We start from the raw sequence: 17,468 nt of genomic DNA, 5'->3' as shown, positions 1-17,468 counted from the left end.
GATATACATTAATAGTCAACGATTAACTACAAATATCTATAAACATGGTAACTTTTGATGTTTAGTTGCCCAAAAGAATGATGACCAAGGAAGCAAAGTACGATTTGATTAATTATAAGATGATGTAGATTCTCCTTTCCCTGTGCGCTTCTATTTAAAGTGACAAGTTCTTTAAATTAAATTATGAGCAACAAAGTTACTTCCTAGTTGTCCCAAATAAAAAACAAAATTTATATGGTTGTCATTGTTTTGAATAGAGACTATTGTATTGTTGTTTCCAATGAGTAGAAATCATGGTGTTGTTGTTTTCAAATAATAGAAACCATTGAAACTATCCTAGATTGTATGATGGAAATGTGGTTACTCCAAGAATTGTACCCAAGAAAATTGGTAACTAAGGGAATGAAATATTAATTATTGATTAGGGAATCAAAAATTAAGCAAATGAGTTGCTACGTGGTGACATATAGTCGGCAACCTTAGATTTGAATGTATTACATAATTCATTGTAAAGGCAACATCAAAAGTGACAAATATAAATTTAGATGCCACAACAGCTAGTGCGTAATTCAATATGTATATGATGTAATCGATGCTAACAGAATTCTGGATAAGCATATTGTTCTCATTCCTTATAAAAAAACCACGTATATGTATTTTATGGCTAGATGTTAAATTTGTAATGTTATTTTAGTTGCAATGATGAGCACAAGTATTGTCATATGATTTGAGGTATTATTGAATTTGAGTTGAATGTTTTGAGCAAAATTGTTAAAAGTGTTAATTGACATAATGATTCCTTTCCCTCATAAAAAAAAAAATGAGCATAAGCCTTATTGATGACTAATAACTCTTATAATGTTGTATATGTTGCAGGTCTATAAGCACTGATTGTGTTGTTTCACTATTTATAATTTTGTTAGGTATTTATTTTTATGTACTATGAATACTTAAAATTGTGTTAATAACTTCACGTTAAAATATACTAAATGGTATCATTGTATTTCTAGCATTTGGTTATTGCATTTCTTTTGTTATGTGTGTATGTGTATCCATCACATGTATATTTTAAATAAATTAAAAGTGGATCCAAAAAAACAATGTAAGGCTCAAACTTTAAGAAGATACATAGAATTATAAACTCCAGTTACAGTAAAGAAATCTAACAAGGAAGATCATGAGAGGCAACTCTAAACACCACATCCCTTCATAGAGATTTTTGAAATTCAACCAATCCCATCACAAGATCTAACACCTGGAGTTCCATTCCCTTAATTATTAGAAAAGAACAAACTTGATAAACAATTTTTTAAATTTCTAGATGTGTTTAAAAAATTACATATTAACATTCCTTTGTGGATGCTCTTGAGCATATGGCAAGTTATATGATATTTTTAAATGATATCTTGTTAAATAAGAGGAAGTTGGAAGAGTATGAAATGGTTCCTCTTATTGAAGATTGAATGTTATTTTACAAAAGAAATTACCTATAAAGCTTAAAGATCTAGGGAGTTCCATTATTCCTTGTTCAATTAGAAATTCTTTGTTTGAAAAAGCTTTATATGATTTACATGCAAGTATCAATTGCATACCTTTGTCCATTTTTAGAAAAGCTTAGATTAAGTGAAGTGAGATCTAATATAATTTCATTATAATTAGAAGATAACTCAATAAAACACCACGAGGAATAATTGAAGATGTTCTTGTCAAAGTGGGTAATTTTATTTTTTCAGTGGACTTTATCATTCAGAACGTAAAGGAGGATAGGGAAATCTCCATCCTTATTGGCATGCCATTCTTAACTACTAGATGAGCTTTAATTGATATCTTAAAAGGAGAATTGGGGTTAAGAATGAACAAGAAAGAGGTGACTTTTAATGTTCTTAATACCATCAAGTATCCATCTATAGGTGAGAGTTGTTTTATCATCCAAACAATTGACACTTTGGTTATCAATGGGTTTAGTCAACAAAATGAATCCTTAGAAGCTTGTTTAGTTGATCTTAATTAGACTATGGTAGAGGATCTTGAAATGTTAAAATATACCTTGTGGATCAATTTATTTGGACCTAACAATAGGAAATATTTTGAACGATTTGGACAAGGACCTTTAAAACCCTTTCTATCTATTGAGAAACCACCTATTTTAGAGCTCAAACCTTTACCAAAACACCTTCGGTATGCTTATCTTGGAAAATCATATATTTTTTGGTAATTATTTCATCAAATTTTTCCAGTGAAGAAGAGGAAAAGTTGTTCAGAATGCTTAGAAATTATAAGTCAGCTATTGGGTGGATCCAGATTTTATTGGAAAAGAAAAGTAAGATTACTATAAAGCACCAAAGAAGACTTAACTTGACAATGAAGGAAGTGGTGTATTAAAATATCTTAAAATGGTTAGATGTTATAGTAATTTATCTGATTTCTGATCGCTCATGGGTCAATCATGTTCAAGTAGTACCAAAGAAGGGAGGAATGACAGTGGTAAAAGATACAAACAATAAGTTAATCCCTACAAGAATCGTGACTAAATGGAGAATTTAAATGGATTACTGGAAGTTGAACAAGGCCACTCAAATGGATCATTTTCTCTTACCATTCATTGATCAAATATTAGATAGGCTACTTGGGCACGTGTACTATTATTTTTTAGATGGCTATTCAGGGTATAATCAAGCATCTATAGCACCAAAAGACCAAGAGAAGACCATTTTCATATGCTTTTATGGTACTTTTCTTTCAATGATGCCTTTTGGACTTTGTAATGCGCCAACTACGTTCTAAAGGTGTATAAGAGAAATCTTTTCAGATATGAAATTTTTATGGATGTTTTTTTTATATTCGACTTTTTTTTTTGTCATAACCCAATTTTTGAATCTTATTTTATTAAAAAAAACAATAAAAAAATATGAAATGGAAAAAATGAGGAATAAATTGAAATTTGGGCCAAGAAAATGAAATCAAGAGCTTAATTGAAGAAATATCAAGGTTTGGGGCTGATTCGGGTTAAAATTACAAGAAATTAAAGTTCAAGGATCATTTTGTAAATGACGCTAAGATACAGGGTTCCAATTATAATTTACCAAGGGGCTTGATTACAAAACTTTCAAAACTTCAAGGACCAAAATGCAAATGGCCATTAACATTTTGCTGTTCATCTCCTCCATCCCGATTCAACAGAAACGGCAGAGAACGTGGTAACGTTTTTTTCCCCCCACGATGTGCCACTAATAGTCCAATAATGGATGTTATCCCAGCGGCTGCACGATCACTCTGAGAGGCGCAAGTGCTTTCCCTTGCCTATAAATACGAACACAACAGGACGCGACGGAGGAGGAAAAAAAAAAGGCAAAACCAGCAAAAGGGGAGAAACCCAGAAACAGGAGAACGAAGACACTGGAAACACATACAGGGGAGCCGAGAACCAGCAAGAAAAAACCCAGAAGAATTCACGAAGAACAGGGGGACGAACGAAAAAGAACAAAAAAACAGAGGAAGAACAAGAGGACGACACAGGAGCATACAAAGGAACCGAAGCAGAGCTTTGGCCGGTCATCCATCACGCCTCCATCTGCTAAATCAGAGAGCAAGCCAGGCGAACAAACACGGAGAAGAGCCAGAGAACAAGAAAGAAAAGACTAGAGGAAGGGAAAGCAAGAAAGAGGCTGGTCAATCAGCAACCGCGCGCCTTCGCTTCCAGAAGACCAGGTAAGTTCTTCCTCTTCCCCACTTTTCAAATTCATTTCACTTATTACTTTGCAAAGGTAATATACTTACCTTATTACTGTTGCAAGCATGCGTGGATAATTCATTCATGCTCGCAACAGTGCCTCACTAGACTCAGTCTTCCCTCGCCAATCTCACTCGTGTTTGCCTAGTAACTAAGCAAGCGGAATACACAAGTAGAATAAGATAATCAAAGTGCACAACAAGCTTTACAGGAACTCTTTCCCAACCTTTATTAATCTCGTACACAAAGGAAACTACACACAAATCCGTATGTGTGCTATGCACAAAGATTGTATGCTACACCAAGCTATTTCTAACTAGTGCTCTACATGTTTTTGCATGCCCTTACATGCTGAACATTCCCCACGCATGCTGCTGCATTCCCATACATGCCGCCCCCTCAACCAAGAGCTACAACAAGTATTTATAAACAAGCATTTACAAGGCACACCCCTCATTCCTACTTTTAAGGAAGTAGTGGGACACTATCTCACTCATGTCCACCCATGAACATAGTGGCCCCATTATCTACCAAGTAGTGGAAAGTTTTCCCCCCCATGATCTTAGTGGGTTGAGAGTAACCCCTGGTCAGCCCCCATGTTCAGCCCCTATGATCCCATGATCTTGGATATCCATAACTGCCACTACCCACGTTCTGCATGCCCACCTGGCAGCCCCATCTACCAGCTTTTGCTGCGTCATCTGTTGAGTCACTCACATGCCTTGGACAGTCCTTCGTCCAAGTTTCAGATCGTGCCAAGTCGAACCAACGACTTGCACAAGCCGTTGCGCGCTGTCGAATTCGCATCTGCGTGCAGGCTGCCAATGTCTGCACTGCCGAATTCGCATCTGCGTGCAGGATGTCAATGTTTATGCTGCCGAATTCCGCGACAGCCCCAGTTCTCATCAGCCTATTCCCCCCTGACGAGTTTTGCTGCCTGGCTTGGACATTCCATCGTCCAGCCCATGTTCGTCAACAATCTACGCTGCCGATTTTCCTTTGACGAACCTACAGCTGCACAAATCCGCGCTGCCGATTTATGCCCCTGTAGGCATGGCTGCCAGCACCCCTAGGCACTGTTTTGGACAGTCTGCCGAAATATGCACCTCGTGCAAATTTGACACTGTTACAACCTGCCTCTTTCAAACCCAAAAACGTGAAGGAAACCCTATAAAATGGCCAACAGGCTACAATATTAGAAGCCCATACTAATGAGAAATTAGGCTAGCGATGAAAGCAACATTACTATTGTGGCATCAAATTCGAAGTCCAGCATGCTGTAGAAAATCAGCCCAAGTCAGGGAGGGATTTATTTAAAGCCTAAAATTGTGTGGTTTAAACTTCAAACTGTGAGAAGGAAGGCGAGAACACCATGAAAGAAAGGTTATATGACAAATTTCCAACTGTGAGTCAAGGATCAGGGGGATTAGGACCACAACATAACAGTAGCTTTTGCTTGAAAAACGAAATGAAATGAAAGTGATTTGAAAAGCCAATCAAGACACATGCAATTCCATCCAGGTTTGGATAAGTGACAGTTCGACAACACAGAGTATCAGAATATATAGTTGAAGATGGAACCGATGACAGACAACCAAAGTCACTATAAGTACATAATTGTAACCATTCATACAAGGGCAAACAATCCATGATTCAGAACAATTGATCACAGCAGCAACTATACAATTTAAGTCCATAATAATTGTTGCTATCCAATTTTTTGTTTAATTTTTTTTTAAAAAAAATTAAAAATAAAAAATAGCAAAAAAACAACAAAAACCCGAAAAATATATTTTTGACGTCTTCGACCTTCAGCCCCACAGCCCCCTTATCACCTCTTCTCCAATGGATAGCCACACCTCGCCTTCAACCCAAGCCAGTCGATCCTCCACCCAGTTCGACAACAACCACCCTCACGACCTCCATCTCACCTTGTTCAGACAACCAAAAGACCCAAACCTAAAACCAACCAACATCGCCTCCCTCATCTACATAGTGACCCACCATCAGCAGCACCGCCAGCTCAGGGAGAAAGAAGAAGATGTGCATCTCGCAGATGAGTTTACTCCCCCCGAGTCCTATCATTGCATGTACTGACGCGCCACCAGTCACGACAGCTTCTTCTCCTCCCATCTCCAACCATCAAGACAGCAGCAAGCAATGGTGGCTTTGAACCTATGAAGGAGAAAAGATTGGTGGGGGGAGGAGAGAGAGATCGAGAGAAAAAGAAAAAAACTTAAATTGATTGTTTGTTGATTTTTCTTGGTTTTGCAGGTGGTGTTGGTCCTCACTGCCGGCACAGGGAGAAGGGAAAGGAGTAGATATTCCCGATCCCTCAATTTTTTATTTTCATCGAAGGTGACACGTGGCCCCATGCACCGCCAGTGGCGGCAGCACGTAGAGCAGATGTTCTACCAACATTCCTGCACTTCCAAAATTCCCCAAGCAATGTTCCTAGGTTCCCAACATTTCTTCAGATTGATTTGGGAATTTTGGAAGGCTTGTTTTGTAAATTATAAATGTTTAATGTGTGTTTAATTTATATTGAATGTAATTGTAGTGGGTGTAGTTTAATTAGTAAAAAGAAGATGAGTGTATGCGTTTGTAGTTTTTATTTATATGTTTTTAAATGTTTAAAACCAAAAGGATAAAAACAATTAAATGTTTTAATTGCATTCAGTCAAGTGTCTAAAACATACAAAGAAAAAGAAAATCATATTGCTTAACATTTCCATATAAAAATTTATAATATGTACTCACATGGATTTTAGAATTTAATAATTAATTTATTAAATTCATGAGAATTTAGTTAATATTTCAATAGACCACTATTTTTTTAATCTATGAGAATTAATAGTTAAAAATCCTAGTATAGAATGTTAGACGTACAAATGAGGTTGGTATTTGAAATACTAGAGTTGACTAGAAAATTTTTAAAGTTATTTTAAATATTCATCAATTTTAATTTAGAGTATTTTTCACCATTATACAAAAATTACAAAGAACCTTTTTCTAAGAATTTATTTGGGTACACGGTCCATAATAAATTCTTAAACGTCAAGTTTATTCATACAAGTAAATCTCAAATCCTAAACGACAAATAGTCCACCAACTAAAAAACCATCAAAACCTCTAAACCATATCAAACCACAAAACAACTTATTTCAGGTAAGATGTGCTTGGAGTGTTAATACCTTCTTTAACCACAATCAATCACTTACCCTCAAATCTCTGATAAGACCAGTACATTCGGGTTTCATAAATACCCTAAACTAAACAACTAAGTGGCGACTCCAAACACCGCATGTCCGCGTACCGCATACGACAACAACTTAAGTATATCATTAGCATTTTGTACAAAATATTTATTTATGCTACCTAATAATTATAGAACCATACGAGGGTAATAACATGCAATTGCAATCACAATCTCAACCTCAATCTCGCATTCATTTAAATACATGAAAGAACAGCATCCATCCGAGTGTGAACTTGCTTTTATAGTACTGTCAATTAATAAAAAATGAATCAGAATATTATGTAACTTATTTCTGGGGGTGGGGATCGTAAAAGAACATCCCTTATAATGTTTCACACTAGCAGATAAGAAAAAACCTCAAATACAATCTGGGAGAGACAAATAAAGAGGAAAAATACTGAAAGCAACCAGCACCTTAGGCAGGCAAAATCAAAAAAGAAAATGAAAGAAAATCCTTCTCTTTTTTTTTTAACCAACTACCACTACCACAGGGGCACCTCGCTGAAGATGCACATACATTTATGGAACCAATCTTCCTGAGTATATGTCCCACAATCCGATTTTACACCTCACTCAAATGCCAAAGGAACCTAAGCTTTTGACTAATGTAGAAAGAAAAAATAATCAAATCTCAAACCTTAAACAAAATCCCTTGTAACTGCTTTCTCTCAATGTGTATAATGCAAATCAAGAACCCTCGTTAGCTCTGTAAGATAAATTTCTTTATAAGCTGAACGTAATCAAGACGGGACGTATGAAATTCACAATTCTTCACCTGTTTAAAGAGATTCCTTCACCTACAATTATCAAGTGATATCCATTAACAGATCTCCTAGGTAGCAATTCCTGAAGCAAGTACCAATTAAAAGAAAAGCTAAAATTAGTACCAGATGTTAGCAATTAGCTACTGAATATCAGCAACCAAAATAGCTAAAAGCTGAAGATGCGTCTTAATATTTTATTATATCTTTTAAAACTCAGATTGCTCAAATGCATGTTTGGACAAGTCAATGTTTTAGATGAACTCGCATATTTAGATAGATATGTACACACGTGTCCACTAAGTCAAACATAGCATAGGAATACTTTTTGAATATAGAGATTATTGATGTCCACTTCCACTCCCAAAGGAAAGAATGAGAGAACTATAAATATATATATATATATATATATAAAAAAAAAAACCTTCTGCGCAGTTTTTTATGCAAGTGAATTCCAGCATAAGAGAATTAGACAATATATAAATAGGCCTACCAAATTAAAGTTCTGAAATGTCATCGATCCAAATTGTTAAGAATTCAAGGATTATATGCAAGACAAGGTCAGTCAAAATAATTAAAAAAAAAAAGAAATCCATGTAGAATTAACACGTCTAGAAAATTACTAAAGCATGTGTAGTCGAGGCAGCAGTGTGGATCCTTTTCAACAAAAATGCAGGTGAAGGGAAATAAAAAGTTATGATACCAATCCAAAGATATTAATATTGATAAGGGCATGTCTACATGGAAATGGATAACATCGTTCAATGAGGAGATAAAACCCATCTTTTACTTTATAAGCAAACCTAATTGAGATTTTGCTATGAACTTGTCAATGCAAAAGAAATAAAAGAGCGCTCAAACATCATATAATTGTTTTGATGCTCCAGTAAAAGAATTCTTCTAGAAGTTTTCACTCAACATAAATGTTTGTGACAATTTCAAAGAATGTTCAAAGGAAAGTGTTACCTCTATTTGACTGTCTACTTGTAACACCATAACTCCCAATATAACCCTCAGAACTCTTAGTTGTAACATCTGAAGCTACATCTCCGAGTCCATAACCAAATGATCCGGACCCATCTAGCTCGGGGATTGCAGTTCGCCAAGTTGAATCACCATAAACTGAACCACTACGGTAAAGTTCCCCATAGGACCCCTCATAACCACCAATTGAACCAGAGAATGATGAAGTTGGTGGTACACTAGCTCCACTGTTTCTTGCATATCCTGACCCACCAAAACTATAATTGCTGTCACCATTCCCATAACCCATGCTGCCACTAGTATAGCCAGAAGCAATCCCTCCACCTTGAGCTGAAACAGTAGAGGTGCCCCAATTTGCTCCATTATTCCCAAATGAAACTCCAAAACTTCCAGATCCAGATCCCACCAGAGGACCAGGGCTGCCAGGATTTGTGGCAGTGTTGAGGCCCCCATTTCCCCAAACATTCCGAGTAGCAGGGCTCAAGAGAGAATCATTTCTTGCATTCCCAACACCATAACCTATGGGGGTGCTGTACCTGCTTGGATTACTACTATAATAGGGACTTGAGATCCGCCCATATGCAGGAGCGTTGCCAAAGTTGGAACCTCCACCATAGCTTGGACTCAAGACCGGCTCTAAATTCATACTCGTTCCATAACCACTGGTGCCAAATGGAGCAAAGCCACTTCGACCAGTGACAAGTGGATTAAACCTACCATCCATCCTCATTCCAAAACCTCCAACAGAGCTCATATTATATCCCTGAGCATATGAATTAAGAAAGTTGTTGGCCCTAGTCAAACCGTGGTTGTACCCCATCAGAGGGCTCCGACTAGGCCCTGGTGATAACTCCTTTGGGACTGCCCGCTTGACCTCAACCATTTTACCATTGAGTTCATGAAATGTTTTATGCAGAACTCTGTCAACTGCTTCCTCTGAATCATAAGTGATGAAGCCAAAGCCTCTTGGCCTTTGAGTGTTATGATCATACATCACTACAACGTCAATAATAATACCATACTGCTCAAAGTACTTCTTAAATTCATTTTCGGTAACTGTAGATGCCAGGCCTCCAACAAAAATCTTTTTGGTGCGTCCAGGACCTGGAGAACCATGAATATTACTAATGCTTCTACTTAAAATGTGCTGATCATCCCTAGGAACAGCCTTCTTTGCTTCAACCTGAGACATTGAGAGCGGAGTATCTAAAATCAAGCAGTTACATTTCATTCTAGTTTCTAACGTCAATAATAAAGTCTCTTTCACTCTTTAATACAGAGTACTAAACTTGAAGTTGATACATTTCAAAACATTCTGCAACTAAATTAAAATACGAATATTTTAATCGTCCTAATATTAATTTCACAATACTAACTCTGAGTTAAACATGGGAGAAAGAGTATGTTCAACTCATGAATTTGGACATCTAAACAAATATGATCTGAATTAGAACAAGAAAGTTAACATTGCGCCATAAATTTTCACAATGCACAGAAGATTTTTGCAATCAAGCTACTCACCGTGCGGCCGTCAATCACATGCTTCTCCATGATGACCCTCTCGGCAACAGTAAGATCTGCAAAGACAACAAAACCAAAGCCACGGGCACGGCCTGTTGCTCGATCTCTCATGATCACTGCCTCAACCACTTCCCCATACTTGCTAAAATATTCCTTTAGACGTTCCTCATCAGTGTCCCATGAAATCCCACCAATGAAGAGCTTACCAAGATCTGATTCCATCTCTTGCTACAAGAATCCATTACAACAAATTCTCTCATCCATTGCGAATACCAATCAAAAGAAAAGGTAGTTCAAAATATAACATCCAAATCAAACAAAATTTATAATTCAGTTGATAATCTAATAATCATTAGCTTAATTAGTAGTAAACAAATATGAATTATACAAGTGAATAAATACTTCGATGCTAATGCTCAATGTTTATCAATAGAATAAGAACAGATCAATCTGTCAATAAGAACAGTCAGACAAGCAAAGAAAAAAGAATACCCGTTTAAAATGATTTAGATAGAATCTGATTGATGCCCAGTCAAAAAAGGAAGGTGGGTGTTTAATAAATCCAATCTAGGACCATCTGATCCTTCTAGCACCGATCAAAAGCCAATCCATGATAACTGATGAACCAAAAAAATAATAATAATAAGCACAGGAATTGTTGTGGATGTATCACGACCCAGATAATGCTTGATTGAGATCAGGAGAAAAGAAGAGTGAAAGATTAATAATTTACCATATTGGAGAGGACCCAGATGGGAAATTTGAGAGAAGCTAAGATCTAAAGGGAGGAATTGTTGAAATGTAAACAGAGGAAGAGGTGCTCATGCTTTGAAGAGAGGCTTTTATGTGTCCCTCTCCGTTTTTTTTTTTTTTTTTTTTTTTTTATCTTTTCTTAGTTATTCCACTCCTCTTAATTAAACGAAAAGAACAGAAATGGAATTTGTAGCTGAGAAGGTGAGTGAGAGAGAGAATATATTTATATAATACAAAAATGGAGAGAGATATTGAGATTTGGCAATCCTCTGTTGTGAGAATATTTGAAGGAGCCTAAAGAGTGAAGACAGGAGAGAGGATTTTTTTTCCTTTTTTTTTTCTTTTTAGATTCATTAGGGATGATGATTTCATTTTTAAAATAAATAAAAAAGATTCCACAGGTACATAATTTATTTTCGTGCTATTTTACTACATTACATTTTAAATATTTCTGTGTAGCATAGAGTTTCCTTCTTCTTCTTCTTTACAATGCATGAGTATCATAATAATGGTTTGCACTATTTTGTTGAAATCTTAGAGGATGGAGCTCAAGGCTTGTGGGAGATGTTGAATTTGAGATTATGTTAACGTATCATATAACTATTTCCTGCTTGGATCGGATGCTAGAACCAAATCTTAAATAGAACTTTTGCATTTTTTAGGACATGCTCTCTCTTTTTTATGCACATTTCTTTCTTTCTTAAGATGAAATTAAATTTAAAATTCTTTTTTCCCCTCCCATTCTCATTTAAGTTTTCATACATTTGGACCAAATATAATTATAGGAGATCATTAATATCCAAATTGATATAACTACGGCCACTTTCTTTCTTCTGACATTATATGATTCAAAACCTAGGTGATAATATGATTTTAATGTGGTTTTAGGTTGCACATTTGTCTTTATACACCTCACCATTGCTATATATATGAATTTCCTCACCTATCGAATTGAGGAAGTGCTTAATTGGCAATATGAGAAATGCACAGGCACATAATAAAATACTTGGCAAAATTGCTAAGCAAACAAAAAAATAAAATTGAGGAACAACTCCATGAAACTTTACCTATCATGGAGCAAACAACTCAATAGTTTTCCAAGATAATTCATCATTTACATGTAGAGTTAATTCATATGGCTTCATTAGCCACCTCTTTCACTCTAGTTATAGTTATGATGGCTAAAGAATCTTAACTCAAAAACCTACAAAGTCAACTTCAGTTACTTCAAGCCTAAAAAGTTTTTGCTTATAATTATCTGATTCCTGAATAGTATATATATAGCATAAATAATAAAATAAAATTATTCGAGAGTCTTTAAGATCTCTTTAGACAGATTTAGAATTATTTAAAGATTTATTACCTGAAAATATGATATTTTTTTACTTTGAATAATTCTTTAAAGGTTGAGTTGTCGCAAACCACAAGTCGTCTAATTGTCCAACCTCCAACGACAATCCACGCGAACTACCAGTAAGAAATCTCATAAATCTTTATGTAAACAAAAAAAAAAGTAAAGACAGAAATGACTCCATCATCTGATAAATTGATTATACTAAAACTGATACGTTCCAAATATCGAGGGTTTCGTAGTTAGTAATGATGCCTCGAAGAAAGAACTTAGGTGTGATTGATGTAACATGGGGAAGTGATCGTTTATGCGTCAAGATAGTTAAATACTCACATAGAGAATTACCCGATACACGACCTGAAATCGGTTACTATGATATTTGCTCTGAGAATTTGGAGGCACTATCAATACAAGTCCCTTTAATTTTGAGGATGAAATTTATATTAGGAAGGGAGAATGTAAACACCCAAAAAAAAAAGTAAAGCCAAAAACAACTCCATCGTCGCTGCTGATTTCTGAATTGGCAGCGACATGGTTTTTGTTGATGATTTCTGAGTCGGCACCGACTCAATTTTTGTTGATGATTTCTGAGTCAACAAGGGTTATGTGCGCTGACGAATTCATGTGTTAGCTGTGGAAGCAGTTTCGTTGATGATTTCTAAGTCGACAGCGACTCAGTTTTCATTGATGATTTCTGAGTCAATAAGGGTTGTGTGAGCTGATGAATCCATGCGTTAGCTGTGGAAGCAGTTTTGTTGATGATTTCTAAGTCATAAGCGACTCAGTTTTCATTGACGATTTATGAGTCAACGGTGGTTGTGTGCGCTAAAGAATCCATGTGTTTTGTAAAACCCGATAAAAAATTTAGTCTTTGGCCGACAAAAATTAGGAAGAATTAAAGGATATAAACCGGTCAACCTTAAAGAAAATCCTGGAGGAGGAGGGTTGGCCAATCCTAAAGGAGAATTGGAATAGAAACTAGCCTAAAATAACCCAAAAAAAGGATAAGTACAGCCTTGACCAGCACCCAAACACCCTCATCTCATTAAAAAAGGGGTATAAATGCAAGGGAGAGAGAGAGAAGGTGACCCTTCCTCTTCCCAAAAATTAACTACAGCAGCTGCATGTGCTCAACTGCATGCTCTTGCTTCTCTTCCTCTTTCCTAAAGAAAACTTGACAAAACCCTAGCTGCATGCAAACCTCCTTGGGTGCTAGGTGAGAAAAGAGTTAGAAGAAAGGAGAGAAAACCATGAAAGGAAAGTGAGCTGGAAGGGTCGGCTACAGCCAGTAGAGGAAGAAGAAGAGAAAACCAAGATTTGAGGGAAGAACCATACCACCAAAACCTGCTCACAAGTTGTCTAAAAACATGAGGTAAGACCAATATCCTTTTCTTAGCTGGTTGTTACCCTAGATTTTAGACAAAAGAGAAGGGAAGAAAACTTAAAAAATAAAAGGGGTAGTGTTCTTACACCTTAACTCAAGGAATCTTGAATAAATGAACAAACCTAAGTAGAACAAAGGATGAATGAACAACACATGCACGGACCCTTACCTAAGAAACATGAACAATTTTAAATGCATGAACCTAAAAAAGGGTTGGACAAAATGTGTTTGTGTGATGAAATGCAAAGATGATGGCCTTGTCAAAGTTGTTTGATCATGTGAAACTAAAACAAAAATTTGTACATGTGTTAATGACATAAATTATGCATGTGTTTGAAGAAATGGTGTGAAAATATGTTAGAAGGATGTAATGCACATAATAGTGACCTTGTTGAACCTTTAGAAGGATCTTTGAGCTGAAAAAGAATTTATGTTAAAGTTAATGCTTTGAACCTGTCATGTAAATGGCGAAATTGCATGGTTATGAACCAAGTGAACGAAGTTATAATTATATCATGTTGTTATGAATACACTTGCGATAAAAATAAAGAATTGCATGTGTAAACTAGGGAGAAAATAAACAACAATGTCCGGTCAAAGAAGAGGGAAAAATCATGAAGGAAACTATGCATGATGAACACATTTAGAATGACATGAGATGGAATGAAAATAGAACCTTTATGTGTTGTAGAATTGTATTAGTTGTGTAGGTGCATTACCAAGATAAAATTGTGAATGTAAGAATATATGGTTGTAGCAATGCTAGGTGCCGGTCTTGGAAGTGATGACTTGGGAGAAACCTTGGTAAATGTACTTACGGAGATGTTGTTTTTGTGTTGTGTAATAATGTATGATGAAGGAAGTGTGGTTAGTGATGCTTATATTCAGCTAGGTTGAAATATATGTAAGGGAAAACGTGTAGCATAACCTTATGCATTACTTAGGGAGAAGGCAAAACCAGAAATGACTCACCTTGTCACTGACGATTTCTGAATCGACAATGACTTAGTTTGCGTTGATGATTTTTGAGTTAGTAATGCCTCAATTTTCATCAATAATTTCTGTGTTTACAGTAGTATATGTGCGTTAATGATTTCAGCATCAGCCGTAGAATCGGATTGCGTTGATGATTTCTAGGTCAACAATGACTTAGTTCTCGTCCACGATTTCTGAGTAAGGAGTAGCCTATGTGCGCTGACGATTTCATTTGAATGGGTGTAATAAGAAATTAATTCATTGATTAATGGGATTAGTACCCTGATGAATGAGTGAATTGTTGAACTAATTCCTGGATTGATGGAATTAGTGTCCTGGTGAATAGGCGTAATAAGGAATTTAATTCCCTGGTTAATGGGATTAGTACCCTGGTGAATGGGCAAATCGTTGAACTAATTCCTGATTTAATGGAATTAGTGCCCTGGTAAATAGGCATGATGAGAAATTAATTGTCTGGTTAATGGGATTAGTACCCTGATGAATGAGTGAATCGTTGAACTAATTTTATGGATTGATGGAATTAGTGCTTATTGAATGAATGGACGAGAAATTAACCACCTATTAGTTGAATTGATGCCCGGGTTAATGGGCAATAAGAATAATTATATTTTTTGTTGATGTTAAAAAAAATTAAGGTTTATTCTGAAATTTAATTGAAATATATAATATTAGATGAGCAAATTAATTTAATGATTTTATGAGTAAATTTTCAAAAAGAAAGAAAGAAAATAAGAAAAAATTTATTGATATTTTATTTCATCCGTCTAATCGAATAATCATATCAAATCAATTTTCAGGTACCTCCCCATATCGGATTGAATAGTAGATTAGTTTTTTTATATTTTGTTGGGTACCATTTTTTAATGAATGAATTTATTATTTTGTTGGCTAATATAAATTCCAGAATTTATGTGTCAATAGTTTATCGAAAGCTTTTTTTTATATATAGTATAATTTTAATTATGAATTTCTTATATAATTATGTATTTATTTCAATTATTATTTCGTTAATGGTCTTTATTTGTAAATCTTTGAATTATATAGTGTACTTTAGTTATAATTTGTAGAATAATTCATTGAATTACATCTATGTAAATGTGTGATATTGAATTGTTTAAATATGTGTGAATTTGATTATTGAGAAATTATGATGTAATGAGAAGAGGAAGTCCTGGATGATAAGATGAGTATGAAATTTGATAATTGGGAATTGTGGAAGAAGAGTTGATAACTTAGTACCTAAAAATATAGATGAAACTCTGCCGGATTTTTGATTGATTGCAAGAAAAAAAATACCCTAATCTTAACTGAATTATTATGTCCTTGCTCTTTATTTTGAACATAAATTTTAGGGTTGTTATAGATGGTATCAGAGCTCTGGTCTGGGTTTAGGAATTGAATTAGAATATGATATGTATCAAATTGGTTCAGGGTGGTGCACATAAGGCAAGGTGAGATGATGGATCGCTCTCTAGCATGGGAACGATGTCAAGATCCCGGATTAGATCATCAAGAGAGAGAGAGAGAGGATTCTTTAGAGGATTCAACCTCTCACATACCTGTAGCACCTCATCTAAGAGAGGTGCCTCCTCTAATAATAGTAGTGCCAGTTACAACCCCTGCACCATATTCTGATTCGGTATTTATAGCCCAGATTGTGAGAGCTGTAACAAAGATGATACCTTATGTACCAGTACCGACACCTCTAGTGGCATTAACAACAAAGGTACCGTAAGTTGCCCCTACACCGGTGGACAATGTGGTTACACTGGTTCGGGTAGTGAAGAGTATACAAGAGTTGGGATGTGATTCATTTTCAGGAGAGCCTGATGCTGAGATAGCAGGTAGATGGCTACGTACAATAGATGAGATTATGAAGTAGATTCGGGTAACAGAGGATTTACGAGTAAATTGTGCCACTCACTATCAGGCACGATCTTGGTGGGATATAATGCGATCTAGGAGGCCTGTGGGGTCTTGGACATGGGCTGAATTTGGAGTTCAGTTTGAGAACTAGTTTTATTCATCATATCATTGGAAGATGAAGGAGCAGGAGTTTCTAGCTTTGAGGCAGAAGGATATGACAATACTTGAGTATGAAAAGAGATTTCATGATCTCTCTATGTTTGCTCCATAGTTTGTTCCCACCGAACAATACATGATTGACAGACTGCGGGATGAATTACGCCATGATTTAAGACATGGCTTAATAACACTTAAATTTGGGATAACTAGATAACTTATAGAGGCAAAATAGGCTCTTAAGATATGTATAGTTGAAGGGTAGCAAAGTCAGGTAGAGGTGGGTAAAAGAAAGGATATCAATTTTTCCTCAAATAGACCTTTCCATTCTAAAAAACGTAAGGGATAGTTCATCTAGTTTAAGAGGAAGAGAGGAGCAGTGTCTAGGCCTATTCAGAGTACTAGTGTTGGGACTGCTAGTAGACAACCACCTTCTTAGGGAGGCTCTGTTGGAGGGGCATTAGGACTAAATACATTATCTTATCCTTATTGTGTCCGATGTGAGCAGAGACATCTGAGGGATTGTTTAGTGTCACCAGGACAATGCTATATTTGCAGAGCTGAGGGGCATAGATGGCGTGATTGCTTTTATTTAGGCAAAGGATGTTACTACCGTGAAGGATAGGGATATATCTGTAGGGATTGTCCACGGAGAGCTGAGTTCATATAAGGATAGAGGCAACAAACCCCAAGCCAGCAGCAATCTA

At 35.9% G+C, this 17,468-nt stretch overlaps 1 protein-coding gene across 2 annotated transcripts; it reads right to left on the bottom strand.

The window, feature by feature from the left end:
- Nucleotides 1-7,254: 7,254 nt before the first annotated feature.
- On the bottom strand, nt 7,255-11,319 carry LOC7471858 (heterogeneous nuclear ribonucleoprotein 1). Of its 2 annotated transcripts, none has more exons than XM_024581569.2 (5): nt 10,989-11,319; nt 10,748-10,872; nt 10,256-10,483; nt 8,717-9,917; nt 7,255-7,786 (listed from the first exon to the last, which is right to left on the bottom strand). In XM_024581569.2, exons 3-5 carry the CDS (start codon nt 10,475-10,477, stop codon nt 7,761-7,763), a joined length of 1,449 nt encoding a protein of 482 aa, XP_024437337.1. In that variant the 5' UTR covers nt 10,478-10,483; nt 10,748-10,872; nt 10,989-11,319; the 3' UTR covers nt 7,255-7,760. The 2 variants fall into 2 exon arrangements, with proteins under 2 accessions (XP_024437337.1, XP_006377630.1); XM_006377568.3 differs by having other exon boundaries at nt 7,255-7,835; nt 10,989-11,317.
- Between the last annotated feature and the right edge of the window lie 6,149 nt (nt 11,320-17,468).

Source organism: Populus trichocarpa, chromosome 11 (genome assembly GCF_000002775.5).
Source record: "Populus trichocarpa isolate Nisqually-1 chromosome 11, P.trichocarpa_v4.1, whole genome shotgun sequence".
In the NCBI taxonomy this organism is placed as follows: Eukaryota; Viridiplantae; Streptophyta; class Magnoliopsida; order Malpighiales; family Salicaceae; genus Populus; species Populus trichocarpa.
This window is presented reverse-complemented; position numbering and strand designations above follow the sequence as displayed.